The sequence below is a fragment of the Cebus imitator genome, unplaced genomic scaffold (assembly GCF_001604975.1).
Source record: "Cebus imitator isolate Cc_AM_T3 unplaced genomic scaffold, Cebus_imitator-1.0 Scaffold457, whole genome shotgun sequence".
Taxonomy (NCBI): Eukaryota; Metazoa; Chordata; class Mammalia; order Primates; family Cebidae; genus Cebus; species Cebus imitator.
In genome coordinates this window covers 54,505-71,753 of record NW_016107772.1, presented here as the reverse complement: position 1 = coordinate 71,753, position 17,249 = coordinate 54,505, and the positions used below count along the sequence as shown (strand labels likewise).

General features: G+C 54.5%; 1 protein-coding gene across 1 annotated transcript; it reads right to left on the bottom strand.

The window, feature by feature from the left end:
• Positions 1–10,062: 10,062 nt before the first annotated feature.
• LOC108291505 (histone H1.10) lies at positions 10,063–13,354 on the bottom strand. The gene has a single exon (XM_017511926.2). It carries the CDS (start codon positions 11,201–11,203, stop codon positions 10,559–10,561), a length of 645 nt encoding a protein of 214 aa, XP_017367415.1. The 5' UTR covers positions 11,204–13,354; the 3' UTR covers positions 10,063–10,558.
• Between the last annotated feature and the right edge of the window lie 3,895 nt (positions 13,355–17,249).

Genomic DNA, 17,249 nt, shown 5'->3' with positions numbered 1-17,249 from the left:
CATTTTGGAAAATGATGCTGGTGGGGAAATTTCTGGATCTTGTTTTTCTTCTAGAATATGTCCTCAGGAATGGATTTTATCACAAATGGGGCATGGGGCTTTCTGAGGAAATAACTACAAAAAGTCTTGGTGGCAGGCTCCTTATTTAGTCTCTTTTTCTTTCACTCTTGATACATGGAAGTTGTCTGAATCCTTTGGCTTAAAACCAGCCTGAGTGGAGTGCTTGCCATAGCAGAGCCTGTCCGTACCGCAGGGAGCGTCAGATCTAGGTGAGAAGCCTCTGGAAAGACTCCTGACTTCTGGTAAGAGCAGGGCACAGAAGATGACATGGGCTTGGGGGCTTCATTCCGAGGGCCTGGAACTAAGGCGGTTCTGGGGCTGAACACCTGCCCCAGCCTGGGCCAGAGCTCCTATGATTTGTTCTGCCAGCTTTCCTTGCCTTTCCTTCCTAGCAATGAATCACATTATAAATTAAGTATTTATTTTGGGGCCTTTTTCTGTTGTCTATCTCCCCACCCAGATCATTAGTTCCATGAAAGCAGAGACCACTTTTTCACCATTATTTTCTCCCAATATTAGTAGGTGTGCAAATACATGTCCAGTGAATTTGCACACTTACCCATGCCCAGCCCTGTGCAAGGAACTGACAGGTACTAATTAACCAGACAGCACACCTTGCAATTAACTACTTGCACGTGTATGCTTGGAAGGGCTGTGACCAATGGAGAGAGCTCCTTTGGTAGATGGGGGTGTTAGGCTAGGCTTCTCTCTCCTGTAAACCCTGGGGAAGACAAGGTGGAAGGGGGCCTTCCCAGGTATTAAGGTGGGAAGGAAAGGACCAGTCTCCAGCAGCGTCTGGGTCAGTCCTCTTTCCAGCATCCAGAAGGGAGGCATTCACAAAAGCTGTCCCAGGCAGCTGGAAGGAAGCAGCTTCCCAGAGACGACCAGGAAGACGGCAGCGCCGAGCCCAGAACGCTCCTGGCGCAGCGCATGCCGCCGATTGCGATTGCGATCGAGAGGTTGGTTGGGGGATGCAGGCCCCAGTCTCTATGCAAATCAGGGATCAGAAGATCGGAATTTCCACCAATCAGCGGAAAGCCTCGGCCGTGTAACTGTTAATAGGAGACGGCAGTGCCACGCCGCAGGCCTTTCTGCTGGTTTCGGGGAGGGTGGGGACCAACGTGGGGCTCCCACCCCGACCCCTGCCCGAGGCCGCCGTCCCCTCCTTTTCTCTAAATTCCTCTTTTGAATGCCCTCCCTTCCGGTTGAGAGGCGGGGTTAGCCCGTATACTGTCTGTAACCCTGCGCTGTGAAGGCGGGGGCTTCTTTCACTGTGGCCTCCCTTTGTGGGCGGATCTGTGTGGGATTTGGTTGTTTTGTTAAGAGATTTTAAAAATTAAGATGACTTACTGGTATGACTATTTTGTCATATTTGCTTCCAGTTTAATAACAAAAATGAAATTCCCTTTGTTTTTCATTATCATCTCCCCACTGTTTCTCATGGTTGCAAATTATTTTGCTGACATCTTCTCATTTTAACAGGAAAGAATATAATGCCTGCAGGGGCATGTTTCCTTTTCATTCAGGTTTTTATACTTTCATATAAATGTGATGTTAGAAGTAAATCCTGGCCTGGCGCGGTGACTCACATTTGTAATACTAGCACTTTGGGAAGCCGAGGCGGGTGGATCACCTGAGGCCAGGCGTTCAGGACCAGCGTGGTCAACATGGTGAAACCCTGTCTACTAAAATTCAGAAATTAACCAGGCATGATGGCAGGTGCCTGTAATCCCAGCTATTCAGGAGACTGGTTTGAACCCAGGAGATGGTGGTTGCAGTGAGCCCAGATCGCACCACTGCACTCCAGCCTGTGTGGCTGAGTTAGACTCTGTCTCAGAAAAAAAAAAAAAAAAAAAAAAAAAACAGCAGCAGCAAATCCTTATGTCTGAGAGCATACAGTACCATTTTATGAGTTTCAGGTTTACATAAATGCTATCATCTTGGGCATTCTGCAATTTTTTTTTTCTTAAGTTATCAGCTTTACTAAGTATTGCCAAATTGGTCTCCAAATTTTCATGTATTTCAGGTGCATAAGAATGTTCATTAAGCCGGGCGCGGTGTCTCACGCCTGTAATCCTAGCACTTTGGGAGGCTGAGGTGGGTGGATCACCTGAGGTCAGGAGTTCAAAACCAGCCTGGCCATCATGGTGAAACCCCACTTTAAAAAAAAAAAAAAGTAAATTAATTTAAAAAAAAAAAGAATCTTCATTTTCCCACCTTGCCAACATTTAATCCTGTTTACTAGAGCAACGCAGCATCTTTCCCTGTCTTTCATTCTTAGTCAAATCTCAGGGACCAAATGGTAGCTCCCACCTGCCTGTCTGGGTGTGCCTAGGTGGAGCCAAGCCCCCTTACCATTCTCTGGAGCAGCTGGGGGCAGGCCTAGGATGTGGTCATCTGCCCCTCTGCTTGGCTCCCAGATATAGCCCTTCCCACCTCCCTCCCTTTCACCTCTAGCAGTGACCCGGCTTGGCTCCAAGCCTTAAGGGTATGCTTCCCTGCACTGTAGCCTTCCAGGAGGCAGAGGGTCCCTGGGACTTCTGGTTCTGCTGGATACAGGTGTCTGCCTCTCAGTCCTGTCTGCAGTCCATCTTGATCCATTGTCTCATGCAAGGCTTATATGCCTAAAGCTGAACCTGCTTTGTGTGGAGGTGGAAGCAGACCCAGGCAAGGGCATATGCCGTGACATAGGAAAGTTAAGGACAACTCCAAGGGACTCCTGGCTTGGGAGGGGCATATCAGCTTGGGGAAGTTGGATGAGATCTTGCTCATTGCCCAGAAGGACTCGGAGAGTGGGTGTTGGGGGCAGGGGGGAACCAGAGGCAGTAAGGGAGGCCTCAGACTCCTAGATTCCTTCCTGGGCCTGTAGGAACTCCCCCTTCTTACCTGGGCCTCTTTCTTAGCGAGAGTGAGGAGTAAGTGATGGGAAGGGTTGAACCTCATTCCCTGGGGATAGGAGCTGTCGCTCAGGCATACAAAACTTTTTTTTTTTTTTTTTTTTTTTCAAGACAGCGTCTTGCTCTGTCACCCAGGCTGGAGTGCAGTGGTGTGGTCTTGGCTCACCGCAACCTCTGCCTCCTGGGCTCAAGTGATTCTCCCACCTCAACCTCCCAAGTAGCTGGGACTACAGACGCACACCACCACATCCGGCTAATTTTCATATTTTTTATAGAGATGGGGGTCTCACTGTTTTGCCCAGACTGATCTTGAACTCCTGGGCTCAAGCGATCCTCCCGCCTCAGCCTCCCAAAGTGCTAGGATTAAAGGTGTGAACCATGGCACTACCCAACACCCTCATTCTACCACAGAAAGTTGTAAAAGGCAGTCTTTCACAGTCCCTAACCAAGGCAACCAGAAGAAAGATAGGGGTTGGGAGAGGCAAGAAGAGGTGGGCAAGAAAAGGAGCCTCTGGGAGGGTATATTTATAGGGTGCACTGGGCAAAGTTCTGGTGTCCAAATGACAACCGTCTATGGAGAGGTTGTTACCCAGGTGTAGACGCTCAGCAGTAGCAGGTAAGTCTCTGGCTTTTACCAGCTTATGGCTTCCTTTGGTTCAGTCTCCTTCAGGACACCACCATTTGGAGCTTCTTGTGAAGTGGCCAGAAGAGCCCTCATAGAAGATCCAGTTGAGAAATCTCAAAGTTGGGGAACTTCAGGCCACATTTAGCTCACACAGTGATTTTGTTTGACCCATACAGTATTTATTTATTTTTAAATTCTGATAAAATGCACATAAAATTTGCCATCTTAGCCTTTTTTTATTTTATTTATTTATTTTTTTAAGACAGAGGACTCACTCTGTCCCCAAGGCTGGAGTGCAGTGGCTCATTCTCAACTCGCTGCAACCTCTGCCTTCCAAGTTCAAGTGATTCTCCTGCCTCAGCCTCCTGAGTAGCTGGGACCATGCCCAGATAATTTGTGTATTTTTAGTAGAGATGGGGTTTTGCCGTGTTGGCCAGGCTGGTCTCAAACTCCTGAGCTCAGGTGATCTGCCTGCCTCAGCCTCCCAAAGTGCTGGAATTACAAGCGTGAGCCACTGTGCCCTGCCAAACATTTAAAAATATACATTCAATACTGTTAATCGTATTCACACTGTTGTGCAACCAGTCTCTGAAACATTTTCATCTTGCAAAAGTAAAAGTTAAACAACTCCCCATATTTTCCTCCCCTCAGCTCTTGATAACCACCATTCTACTTTCTATCCCTGTGAATTTGACTACTCTAGATACCTTATTTAAGTGGAATCATGCAGTGTTTGTCTTTTGTCCCTGGCTATTTTCACTCAGCATAATGTTCCCAAGGTTGTAGGATGGGTAAGAACTTCCTTCCTTTTTAAGGCCAAATAATATTCCATTGTATGAGTAGATCACATATTTGAAAATCTACTCATCTGTCAGTGGACACTTGAGCTGCTTCCACCTCTTGGCTATTGTGAATAGTGCTACTGTGAACATGGATGTGCTCTTCTCATCACTACTTTCCATTCCTTTGAGTATTTACCCACAAGTGGAATTGCTGGATTGCACAGTAATTATGTTTAATTTTTGGAGAAACTGCCATACTGTTTTCCATAGCACTTGGATCATTTTACATTCCTTAAAACAGTATAAAAGTGTTCCAACTTCCCCCCACATCTTTGCCAACGCTTGCTATGTTCTGTGGTTTTTTTTTTTTTTTTTTTTTTAGAGGGTCCGTCCGGCTCTGTTGCCCGGGTTGGAGTGCAGTGGCGCAATCTTGGCTCACCGCAGCCTCCGCCTACTCGGCTCAAGCGCTTTTCCCACCTCAGCCTCCTGAGTAGCTGGGATTACCGGTACACACCACCATGTCCGGCTAAGTTTTGTATTTTTTGTAGAGATGGTCTCGTTATGTTGCCTAGACTGGTCTTGAACTCCTGGGCTCTAGTGATCCTCCTACATTGGCCTTGATTATAAGTATAAGTCACCATGCCCAGCCCTGTTTTTTGATAGTAGCCATTCTAATGGGTATGAGGTATTTGTTTTTTAAGCCCATATTTTAAAAGAATGGGAAATTTCAGAAAATTGTTTCCACTTTGAAAAATTTGGGGGAGGTGCCTCGGACAACCAGGCCCCATGTAGGACCACTGGTACACTGAGGTAACCTCCCCAAACCTCCCTGGATGGCCAGACCACTCCCAACCTCCTTGCAAATTTTTAGGAGGTGCTTCTTCCAACATTATTTGGAAAACTGGGAAGCTCTGAAAAAGAGTCGGTAAGACCCGGGTAGTCACTGCCCCTCTTCAGGTGGAGTCTGTATCTTCCAGTTGGCTAGAATGCTCTACCTGGTCTGGAGCCCTCACCACCCACCACACCCATTTTTAATTGTGGAATTGGGAGGGCTTTGTAACATGCCAACTTGGCCCAGCTGAACCATATTTTCTGGAACTCCCTGACTGGTATGTTTTCCATTAGAGTGGGCCAGGAGGCAGATTCTCACCAGATTTGGAAGGAAGCAACCATTTGGATTGCTGATCTGCTGACTCACCTGATTGGCATGAAGCAGCACCTGGACCTGCAATTGCTATACTTTCCCTGGACTCTCCTTCAATTTTCCTGACTCCTGGGCCAGGTGTATGCATGTTTAGCTCTGTGACTAAGGGTCCCAGCTTCTATCTTCATCAGTGAGGTCAGAGGCAACAAGAATAGACACAGGTTTCAGTCTGTCCTCATGGGTCCCCTCTGTGGTAGTCGGGTTTCAGTATGCTCATGTGCTCATGATCTTTCTCTCCTAACCACCTGCCTGTGGACTTCAAGCCCCATCAGTCCTGGAGATACAGCCTTAAAGAAACTGCTTAATCAGCCCCTACAGTTGTGCAAACCAGTTCCCTGGTTTTCCTTCTTCATTGAGTTGACGTGGGAACCTGAAGCCCTGCTGACTTCTCTGGCTTCATGCCTTGTCACATCTCCCTCGCTGCTTTTACACCTTTCGCCATTCCCCAAAACCAGCGGCCTGTGCTACTGTGGGGTTTCCAGTCTGGAATGTCCCTACCAGGAACCTGCTGGTTTATCTGTCCTTCTGCAAGTGGCTGAGTCCCATCACTGCCTCTGCTCCCATTCACCCCTAGCCTGGCACAGTCCAAGAGAAGGGGACCCAGCCAGTAGGTGTTGAATGAATGATTGTGGACTAAGCCTTTGGCATATGAGATGTTTTGTTCTCCTATACCTCTGCAAGTATCACCACCCCCAGCTTGCAAGTGTAAGTAGCCCTAACAGCAGTTGCTATGGGAAGAACCAGGACCTCTTTCCCTCCCCATAACTGGTGGAGCTGTTGGAAGAGCTAATATGCCCTGGGCTACATCACCCAAGATCTGATGACTGGGACAGTGAGATGGTAGCACCCCTTGTGCTAGGAGCTCAGACCCTCCCCAACAGGCCCTGTGCTCAGCTCCAAACCCTGCCCTGGCAGAGAGACAGCTTTAGGTCAGGTTGGTCTAGGGACATTGACTGGAGATCCCCTTCTACCAGTCACTAAGGCTACACACCCTGGGATGGCGCCTTTGCAGTCTGCAGAGGTGTCCTGGGGCCAGGGAGAAGGCAGACTGGGGGACCCAGAAGGCATACATGAGATGTTGAGGAGGCTCAGAGGGAGGAGGCAACATCACAAGCAGAGTAGCCCTGGTGATAGGTAGGGTGCTAACCACAGGGGGATACAAGGGATTGGGGGTGCAGAGGCTGGAGATCCTGGCCAGAGGCAGTGTGATCAGACTCTGCCTAGTTAGCAGATGAGTGATTTTTAAGTCTTTCTTAGCACCATTTACATATGAGGAAACTGAGACTTAGGGAGAACAATCTTGCCTCGGTCCCAAAGATCATAGTGGAGATAGGCCCACTATGGTAGCATCTAGCACAGGCCTGCTCCCACCTGCCCGCTCCTGATATTTAATACTAATCCACGCTAGCCTGAAAAGGAGAGCTCAAGCCCGGGCTGTCTTACACACAAGTTCTTTGCCTCCTTGCGCTGCCGGGGTTACCTCCTCTAGAAAGCCCTCCTTAGCCTCACAGTGTCAAGTACCTTCAATGTTCAACTGGAAGTGAGGCTCCTTGAAGCCAAGTCCAGGAGACACAGTAAGTAAATGGTGGATCCTGAACTCCCCAGGCCCCTGTAGGAGCTGAGCATCAAGGCAGAAAAATACAGGCTTTGGAGCTTCACAGAGCAGGTCTGAATCCTGACCTGGCTACTTGCTGGCTGTGTGGCCTCCCAGAGTCTCAGCAACTGCATCAGTAAAACTGGCTCTTGAACACCCTTTTTCAAGATTGGGGTTGTTTTGAGGTTGAGATCAGGCCTGTGAGTCCTCAAAGCACCAGACAGTGAGTACTCAGGTGTGGTTGGTTGTGGTCATATGGCTTCAACTTACGGCACCTATCAGGGATGTGGGACTTACTCACAGAGGTTCCATAAAGTCAGAAAACCACCCAGCTGAAGGAGCCAAGGGACCAAGCTGGGAAAAAGGGAGCGGAGGGCCCTTTGGGCAAAGAATGGGACTCTAGAAGGGTGGTTCAGAGAAAGAGCAATCTGAAAGGATGACAAGGTCTAGGATGGGCATGTGGGGAGGGTAAGGTGAGCCAAAGGAGTGAGAGACCAGGACGCAAGCTACAGAAACCCCACTCAAACTAATGTATGCAAAAAGCAATGTATAGGCTCCAGAATAGTCACGACTCTTCAAGCTTCAGGCATGGCTCGATCCAGAAGCTCCATTAATGTCATCAAGCATCTGTCCATTTTCTGGCTCCAACTTTCTCTGTCTTGGCTGATTATTCAGGGGGGCTCTCCCTGTATGTTGACAAAGATAGTCACTGGCAACTCTGGACCCATGTCCCTAACATTTAATGATCCCAGTGAAAGAGCACCTGTTTCTCAGCAGTTCCAGGAAAAGTCCCAGGATTGACTTGCATTGAACCCACTGGATCAAGAACCCATTTCTGACCTAATCACTGTGGCTAAGTGAACAACTTACTGAACACTTATTGGCCAGAGTCATGTGACCACTTGAGTCCCCAAGGGAAGCTGAGTCCCCAAGGGAAGCTGACAATATCAGCAAAGTAGAAGGCCCGTCCCGCTGAGGGCTGGTCTTAAGTGCCCCTGGAGGAGGGTGCAAGCCTCAGGGTGGGGAAGACAGCAAGCTGGGGCCCATGTCAAGGAGTGCAGAGCGGGTGACAGGACGCAGGGGTGGGAGGCAGCACCAGAGGAAGCCACTAGTGGAAGCAGTTGGTATGAAGAACAAAGAGTAGATGGAAAGGCAATGAGGAATAAGGACAGCCCGAAGGGCCATTTGGGGCACTGGATTTAGCTGGCCAGCAGCGTCATCTCTTTAGAATCCTGGGAGTACCAATGCCTCTCCTGGACCCTAGCTGCTGGTGGCCTATTGGCTGGCCCTGCGGGCAGCATGGGACAGGCCTGGGCTGGCACTTGGACATAATGGGATGTCCTCAAAGGACAGATGGTTAGCAAGGTGGAGGCCTTGATTAGGGAGGGAGGTTCAGGGAGGGATAAAACTCAGTGGTCATGGAGCACTTGAACAGGCAGGCAGGAAGGAGCAGCGTCCACAGAGGACAGATGTCTGAGGCCTTGGTGCCCATGGTCCCTGTTGCAGCCCTTCCCAGCCCTCTCTGAACCCCAGAACCACCTGAGGAGCTGGTCAGAAGGCTGATTCCCAGGCCCAGCTCCAGAGATTCAGATTTGGACAACTCCTAGTTGGACATGAGCTGGCAGCAGGGGTGGAGGCACCGGCCTAGGCCTACCTGACTCCCAGGTGCTCATGGGCCCTCAGATCCCCAACAGCCACAGCCGTCTGTTTTTTTTATGATGGTGCCTCTGTCCTCATCATTCACTGTTTCCACACTAGTCAGGAAGATTGGGCAGGGCAGGAACCTGGGCTGGTTTTGTCCACTGCTGTGTCCTCAGCGCTTGGCCCAGGACAGGGCAGGTAGAAATCCCACTGGTACCTGGCTCTGCAGTTCAGTAAGGCAGGAGGCAGCCGGGGAGCCTCCAAGGGGTTATGAAGACTTGCAGAGGGAGTGGAGTGGCCACTCACCCAGGTGGCAGAGAGGTCTGCAAGGCCCAGATTAGGGGTAGCAGCAGGCTACCTCTGTGGCTCCTCTCCAGCAATGCTCCCTCCCCTCCAGTCTATTGCCAGGAGGCCCTGCCCCCACCTGTAGTTTATGGAGTATCTTACACAGGGGGTAAAACGAGCTCTCCTGCATTCTCACTTAATCCAGCCCAGGCTCACTCACGCTGAAGACTATGTACCCACTGTTTTAGAACCTTCCCCATTTTTCCACTGCCCCCAGAAGCCTGTTTTGCAGTTGTCCATTCTTAGAGACATTTGTTAGAATAGACCTTGGCCTACTACCCAACTGGACGGACAACTATTCCATATGCTGGACACCAGGGTGTCCCAGTGCTGGGGATCCTTCTGCTCCTCATTTTTCCAGCAATCCTTTGGGTTCCGTCTGTACTCTAGATTAACCAATAGGCTCAAAGAGGGCAAATACCCTTCTGAGACACTTTGGGTTGTGCTCGTGAGATGAATGCTTGGCAACTCCATTGTTTCTGGCCACCATACCTGTCCCTGTCACATCTCACCCTCTCACTGTAGTCAGAAAAACAAAGCTCTGTAAAGGGCCAGTTTGGTGGGACTTTGTAATAACTCCCTTGTTGGAAGCCAAGCTGAGCTCCCCGGCAGGGCCCTGACCATTAACCATGAAAACCTGTTAGTCCCCACTCTTCCCGCGCCCCCCCCCAATGGCCGATGGACCAGTGTGGGGGCAAACAGGCCTATCCCTCCCAAGGGACCGAACTTGTCTACCTCCCTGCCCCAGGTCACCCTAAGTTCGTTACAGGCCAGCAATTTCCCTCTTGCTTAAGGCCCCTGGCTCTAGGCTTAACCCTATCAACAGATTGGGGTATTGTGATCCGAGGGGTCCCCCCATCCAACCCTGCGTGCGGGAGGCACACATCCATATTCCACTCACATTAAACAAGAGGTTGAAAGGTTTAAACGCTTTATTGTGCCCAAAAAAGGCCCATGGAATGAAGGGAAGCGCCGCGCAGCCCTGAGCCCGGAGCGATTGTTTGTCGCGCACCCAAAGGCAGAGAGGATTGGGAAGCCAGGAAGGGATGCGCGGCCGCCGCGTACCCGCGCGCCTGGGCCCGGCCAACCAGCGGCCCCCGCCTGGGTGGGCAGGCGCGGCCTCGGATATTGGCGCCTAGGGGCCGGTAACCATGACGACGGCCGTTGCCAAGGCCGAGAGCCAATAGAGGCGTCGCCAGGGCTGTTTCAAAAACCTAAAGCAAACAACGAAAAACGCTGCTACATCGTTGGGGGAGGGGAGGGACGAAGAGGACTCGGGGCCCCTCCCTGCGGCTGAGACAGGCCCCGCGGCCCCAGCCGGGGCAAGCCTTACAAAATCTACGTCACTTGGGGTAGAAAAACAAAAACACTAAAAAGCCCACGCCGGCCACGCGGACCGGGCCGGCGCGCTCACTTGCGGCCCTTGGGCACTTTGGGGACGCTGGGCTTGGCCGCCTTCTTCACCTTCTTGCCCCCGGCGGCCGCCGTCTTCTTAGCCTTGCCGCCTTTGTCCTTCTTGGTGGTAGCGCCCTTCTTGTGCGAGCGCTGTTCCGGCTTCTGGCCCCTGGCGGGCTTCTTGTCTGCGCTGCGCCGGGAGCCGGCCGCGCCCGGGGCCGCCTTCTTTGCTTTGTGCGCGGCAGGCACCGGGGCGGTGGCGGCCGCCTGGGCTCCGCGCCGCTCTCCGCCGCCCTCCAGCTTCTTGCGGTTGAGCTTGAATGAGCCGTTGGCGCCAGTGCCCTTCACCTGCAGAAGCGTGTCGTTCTGCACCAGCGCCTTGATGGAGTACTTGAGGTAAGTGCGCCCGTTCTGCTGGTCAAACCAGGGCACCTTCTTGGCCTCGGTGTAGATCTTGGCCAGCGACGAGCCGTTGCGCTCGCCCAGCCTGCGAATGGTCTCCACCACCAGCTGGCTGTACTTGCCCGGCTGGTTCTTCTTCTTGCTGTTCTTCCTTTTCTTAGATGGGGAGAGCGCCGCCGAGCCGCCAGCCTTGGTCACCTTCTTGGCCATCCCCTCGGCGGTCGTCACCGGCAAGGCCTCCTCGAGCTCCACAGACATGGTAGCAAGCGGGTTGGTGGCGGGCGGCGCGCGGAAGCCGGGAGGCCGCGCCGGGAAGAGGAAGGCGAGGGGCCGAGGGGGTGCAGGGGGGCTGGGGGCGCGCGGCGGCTCCAGACGGGAGCGGCCGCGGCCGGGCCTGGGGCCGGGCGGCAGGGCTGGGGTAGGGGCCGGGCCGGGCCGGAGCGAGGGTGGGGGGCCCGGAGCCGGGGCCGGGTTAGGGGACCGAGTTGGGGTCGGAGACCGAGTCCGAACCGGCGGCTGGAGCTGGGGACGCAGACCTAGGCCGGGCTGGAGAGAAGAGGAATCCCGCCGAACGCGCGCGGCCGCCGCTGCTTCCTCTGGCGCCTCTGGAGCTCGCTGAGCGTGCGCGGTGCGCTCTGGTGAGGAGGGCGATTCCCTCGGCTTTTTATAGGTTCATGGCGGACCACGTTGAGAACAACAACAGCCTGGTCCGGGGCCAGCGCCAACTTGTGCTTCTTGGAGCCCCTTCTCTGGCCGCTAGCTGCTCGGACCGCGCCTCTCCAGCGCCACTGCGCCCGCAGCGGGGCGCCCCAGACGGGGCCTGAGCTCCCAACGCAGTGGAGAGGCGGCTTGCGTCCTGGACGAGCTCAGCAAAGGCGAACGGAGAGGTGCACCCTAGGCTGCGGGAGCGCGAGAGGAGGGGGGCACCTCGTTTGGAGGCCAATAGCGCGGGCCCCAGAGGAGGACCCACGGCCAGGACCTTGGCGGCCGGCAGCCCAGAGAATGCCACGGGCACTCGAGCCCTGGCCCGGCCTGAGGGGATCCAGGCCTGCCCGCAAGAGGAGCTTTAATTTGTCCAAACTAACACAGGGCGCGCCCTCACGTGGTCGGCTGGGGCAACGTGAACTGCGCTAGGACTTCCTTGGGGGGTTTTCCGCCCCATCCAAAGGGGATGGCGGATGGGAGGCACCCTCCAGCTGCACCCATGGGGTCTGGTTGTGCCTCTGGGGGCCTGGACACAACCCGGAGAATGGAGGACGACGGCAGGGCGTCTCCGGGGACACAGCCTCGCCGCTCCCCCCACCCGGTCGCTGCTGATGTTCCCAGGGCCTCATTTTGTGATGCACAAGTAGCTGCTGCAGGTCCTCCCAAAGCCGAATGGGGGCTCCAGGGTGGGACAGGGTGGGCGGGGGTGAGGCTGTGACACCCGAAGGAGTTCCTGTGAGAGGATGGGGAAGGGATTCGCTCTTAGTTCCTGGGCGCACCCCTCCCTGTCTACCGTGAGCAGGGAAATGCTGGCGGGAACACAGCAAAGGAGACCGGGTCCTGGAGGGTGGTCCCGGGCTCTACCCTCCCCGAGGGGCTTGTGCAAGCCTGATGGCCCAAGCTCTGCTGACTCTAGTATTGGGGGTGCATAGGAGACACAGGACAGTTTTTGTTGAAGCCAGTGCAGTCTCCACTTGGGGAAGCTGAGACCAGGGTGAGATGCTCGGGGATGAGAGGGGATCCCTTTGGGGGTAGGTGATGTAGGGCACAGGAGTGGGGTTGGGGCTGGGGAGTGGCAGGACTGCAGGCAGGAAACAGTCTCCTGAGGTCCAGCATAGGAAAGCGATGGAAGTGTAAGGGGGGTGGGGACAGGACGCTGGTGAATTGTGGTTCCCAGATGGAGGAACAGGTACATTTACAGGTGGACAGAGCAAGAGGCCCTGACAGAGCAAGGGGCCCTGACAGAGCAAGGTGGGTGGGTGCATTTGTGGCCTTGGGCCCAAGCAGGCTTCTCTGGGTGAGGGCTGGCAGTGCCTCCCCTTTTTTCCAGCTCACCCCTTTCACACACACACCCCATTTTGTTACCCTGACAAGGGAATAAGCCCTAGAGAGGAAGAAGTAAGGCTTAGAGGAGGAAATAGTGAGCCTGGATGGGTTTTTTGGGGGAAGGCTGGCAGGGTCATGGAGTCAGGAAACAGCCTTTGCCTCCAGAGCACTGGGTACCCCAAGAAAAGTGAGAAGGGAGATTGCAGCCCAGGTCCCTGCAGAGGAAGATGGGCTCCTTTCCCAGGAAGGGCCAGATGAGTGGACTGTCTCCAGGGCACAGAACAACCTTGAGGGCCTGAGGCCTCCATCTCTTTGAGGATGGACCATGTGAATTTCCTAACAGAGAACCCAGGTGGGTTTCTGAAAACACCTCCCAGAGCCTGCAGAGACCGCACAGCTGTTTCCAGGCTAGGCTGCATGGAGGACATGAGAGGAGCAGCCAGCTGTGCGTGCCACACCACTGATCAGGGTGCCCAGGAGCAGGGGCTCTCTGAGGATTTGCAGAAGGGACTCTAGGGAGAGGAATGTGGTGGCCACAGCTGGAGTGACTGTGGTGCACAGAGATGGGATGGGAGCAGGAAACGCAGAAGAGCTGGCTGCAGAACCAGGTAGAGGGGAGGCAGCCCGGCTGTGGCCCAGAGGGGTTGATATGGTTTGGATCTGTGTTCCCACCCACATTTCAGATTCAGTTTTAATCCCCAGTACTGGAGGTGGGTCCTGGTGGGAGAAGATCGGATCATGGGGGTGGATTCTAATGGTTTAGCACCATCCCCTTGGTGCTGTCCTCATGATAGTGAGTTATCATGAGATCTGGTTGTTTGAAAGTGTGTTGCACCTCCCCCAAGTCTCTTGGTCCCGCCCCTGCCATGTAGGACACCTGCTCCACTTACCTTCTGCCATGAGTAAAAGGCCTCCCAAGACGCAGATGCTCCATGCTTCCTGTACAGCCTGCGGAACCGTGAGCCAATTAAACCTCTTTTCTTTATAAATCACCCAGTCTCAGGTATTTCTGTATAGCCTTGTGAGAATGGAGTAATACAAGGGGCTCGAGCCTGGGTCTTCTGGAAAGTCAAAGGGCAAGCAGAAGTGATGCTCCTGAAGGAGCCTAAGCCAAAGGTGACAGGACCATTGCTCAGCCTTTTGTGCAGCCACCATGGGGAGAGGAGTTTGCTGGAGGTGTCACTCTGGAGCTGGCTGCAAATTCAGGCTGGGCCAGGGACATTCCTGGGTCATCTGTGCTGGGGGAAGGGAGGATGCTCTAGTGGAGACAGAGGAACAGGGTCAGGGAGGAAGGCAGGACCCAGGTGTGGCCTCCTTCATGAAATCTGAGGAGAGGAGATGCGGGAGAGGAGGCCTGGGCACCACAGCCAGTACAGCCACTCACGTAAAGTGGAGCCACAGTCCAGGAGGCTGAGGAAAGTGGCCAGGCTCCCGGCCACCTTCACTCGAGAACCAGGCTGGGACTGCTGGGGAGAAGAAGTCAGCACAGGGCTGGAGCCCTGTGGTCAGGGCAGTACTGTCCAGGCCCTTGAGGAGGACACGGAGGATGAGCTCAGATCCCAAGCCAGCCTCGGGTACACGGGCCGGGGCTGGCTCCTTAGCCTGTCAGTGGAGGGGAGGCTTTTGCCAAGAGGGAGGCTGCCTGTGGCCCAGGGCTCAGGAATACTAATCCTAGACTTTGGGAGCTGGCAGGGACCAAGAGGGATCTTCCACTTGCCCTCATGATATGGAGGAGGCAACTGAGGCCTAGGGAGGGGGTTAGCCAGGAGGAGACCAGGACTCGGGCTGAGGTCTTGCAGCCTTCAGGGTGCCTCTCACCCCCCACGCTCCTGCTCACCCCTTCTGCATCACCCACCAAGGAAACCATAGGTGGGGAAGGTCCCAGGTCCTCGACCAAAAAAAAAAAAAAGGCCAAATTTGAGAAAAGGAGCTTCTGGAAGTGGCCAGGGCCTAGCAGAGACCAGGCAAGACCACGTGCCCAGCACCTGAGTTGCCCCTTCCCTGGGCCTGGCCAGTCTGGAGGAGGCTGTGGCCGGTGAGCAGTGGATTTTGAGGGACAGAACCTGGAAGGGGCTCTGTGGCTGCTGGGCTTTCTCCCTCCTCCCTCTCTCAGGATCATTCAGTCCTGGGGCTGCAAACACCACCAGTACCCTGATGACGCAGGTCCTTTCTCCAGCCCGAGGGCGGCCTCTCTCCCTTGTAGATCCCCGCATCCCGTTCCTCCTGCCACACACACCTGGAGTCTGGGTGTAGCCAACACAGACCCCGCTCCTCCCAAACCTTTGCCAGTGATTCTGCCCAGAGGCGGGACTGCTCCTGATTTCCCAACTCTCTCAATCCAACCTATGGCTTCCCACCTGTCTACCCCAGAACTAGTCCTACGGCGGCCCAGCTCCCACCTCTCCATCCTTTCACCCTGGCCTCCATTTCTCTCTGCACAGCCCCAACACTGAATTCTGAGCGGTGAGTCTTGCTTCTGCCAAAAGGTCTCCAATGGCTTCTCACCTGATGTAGCGTAGTCTTCCGGCGCCTTTGCCATTGGCCCCTACAGGGCTCTGACCGCATCTGCCCTGCTCATTGCTCAGCCCCACTGGCTGTTTTGCTGATCACAAGTCCTCATGACTAGGGACTTGCTATGGTGGCCCCGTGGTGGCTCCTGCCCTGGCCGGCCTCCCTAGGCCCCTCCCTAGGGCTCCTCCCAGAGCACTCTGCCTGCCTGGCTCACAGCCCCTGCCATCTAGTGTGTCCATTGAGTCTCCGGCTGTGAGCTAAGTGCAGGATGTGGGGCGGCCATGCTCCCAGCTGCACCAAGGCAGGGTGGACGCAGCGTGCTCTCGACATAGACACACGTGCAGCAGCAACGGATGGGAGGGAGGACAGGGGTCAGGCACTCCTGTCTGGGCCTGGACCTGGCTCTCCTTCAAACTCTGGATGTGACCCCTTCCCCACCACCCCTGCCCAGCCTCAGTCTTCCAGTTTGTATAAAGGGGCTGGATGTGTGGAGTGTGAATGATTAGCTTGACAGTCTGATTCTGGGCCTCCAGACACACACCATTCACACCCACAGTTGACACACTCAGAAACCTACTCACTTGCACTCAGATTTACCTTCACACATGCACATTTCCCCATCTGTCTGACACCCCTTTCCAGACCACAAAGCATTCTGAGCTCAGCCTCTGTCACACAGGGTTCCAGGTGTTTCTGGGGCTCAGCAGGGAGAAAGCCAGGATGTGCTCCCTGACCCTCGGCAGGGCAGGTGGAGAATGGATTCTCAGTCTCTGAGGTCGCCCCCTCCAGCTTGGGAGATGGAGGCGGGTGGGTGGCGGGCAAAGGCCTCCTCCCTATCCCCCTCTCCTAGCGCCTTGCCACTGTGGCACCCTCTGTCCTCCAGCCCTGCAGGGGCTCTGCTGTGGGGCCGGTGTGCAGGCTTGCAGGCTCTGGAGATGTCCCGGGACGCCTTGGCATGGGAGTGCCACTAGAGACAGGATTCCTCCTTGATTGACCTGCATGGGGGCTCCTGCTGCTTTGGGGGCTACTCTTCAGCAGCTGAGTCAGGAAATGACCCCACCTCATCCCCCAGCCAGGACCTGAGGAGGAACTCACCTCTGACAGGTAGGCCTTGTTGCTGAACTTGTCAAAAACTTCAATGGTGATTTCATATAGGCGGCCAGTCTCTAGCACCCACCTGTCACCAGGATGAACAGCGAATCCTAAAACAGAAAGGGGGATCCTAAGCACTTTGGCCGCAGGGGCAGCAGGGCGGAAGAGAATGGGACCACCACCCTCAGCACAGGAGCCCTCAGCATCCACCTGGGAAGCTCCACACCACCCACCTGCGGGCCCCACTCCACCCACCTGCGGGCCCCACACCACCCACCTGAAGACCCCACACCACCCACCTGAAGACCCCACTCTACCCACCTGCAGGCCCCACAACTCTGGCCCTTGCCTCCTCTGTGGAGAGGGACCTGCTGCTGAGGAGCAGAAGCTTGATGCCGCCTTCAGCCCTGAGTCCTGAACTGACCTTGTCGGGACCAACCCTGGACTCATCCCACTCTGTCTGATCAAGGCTTCTTCAAACTCATTCTCGTCCTCAGTGGGTCTATGCTCAGAATCCACAGCAGCTCTGTCCTCAACACGCAGCAGGTCTATACTGTGATCCCTCGACAGGTCTACGCTCTGAACCCTCGGCAGGTCTACACTCTGAACCCTCAGGAGGTCTACACTCTGAACCCTCGGCGGGTGTACGCTCTGAACCCTCAGGAGGTCT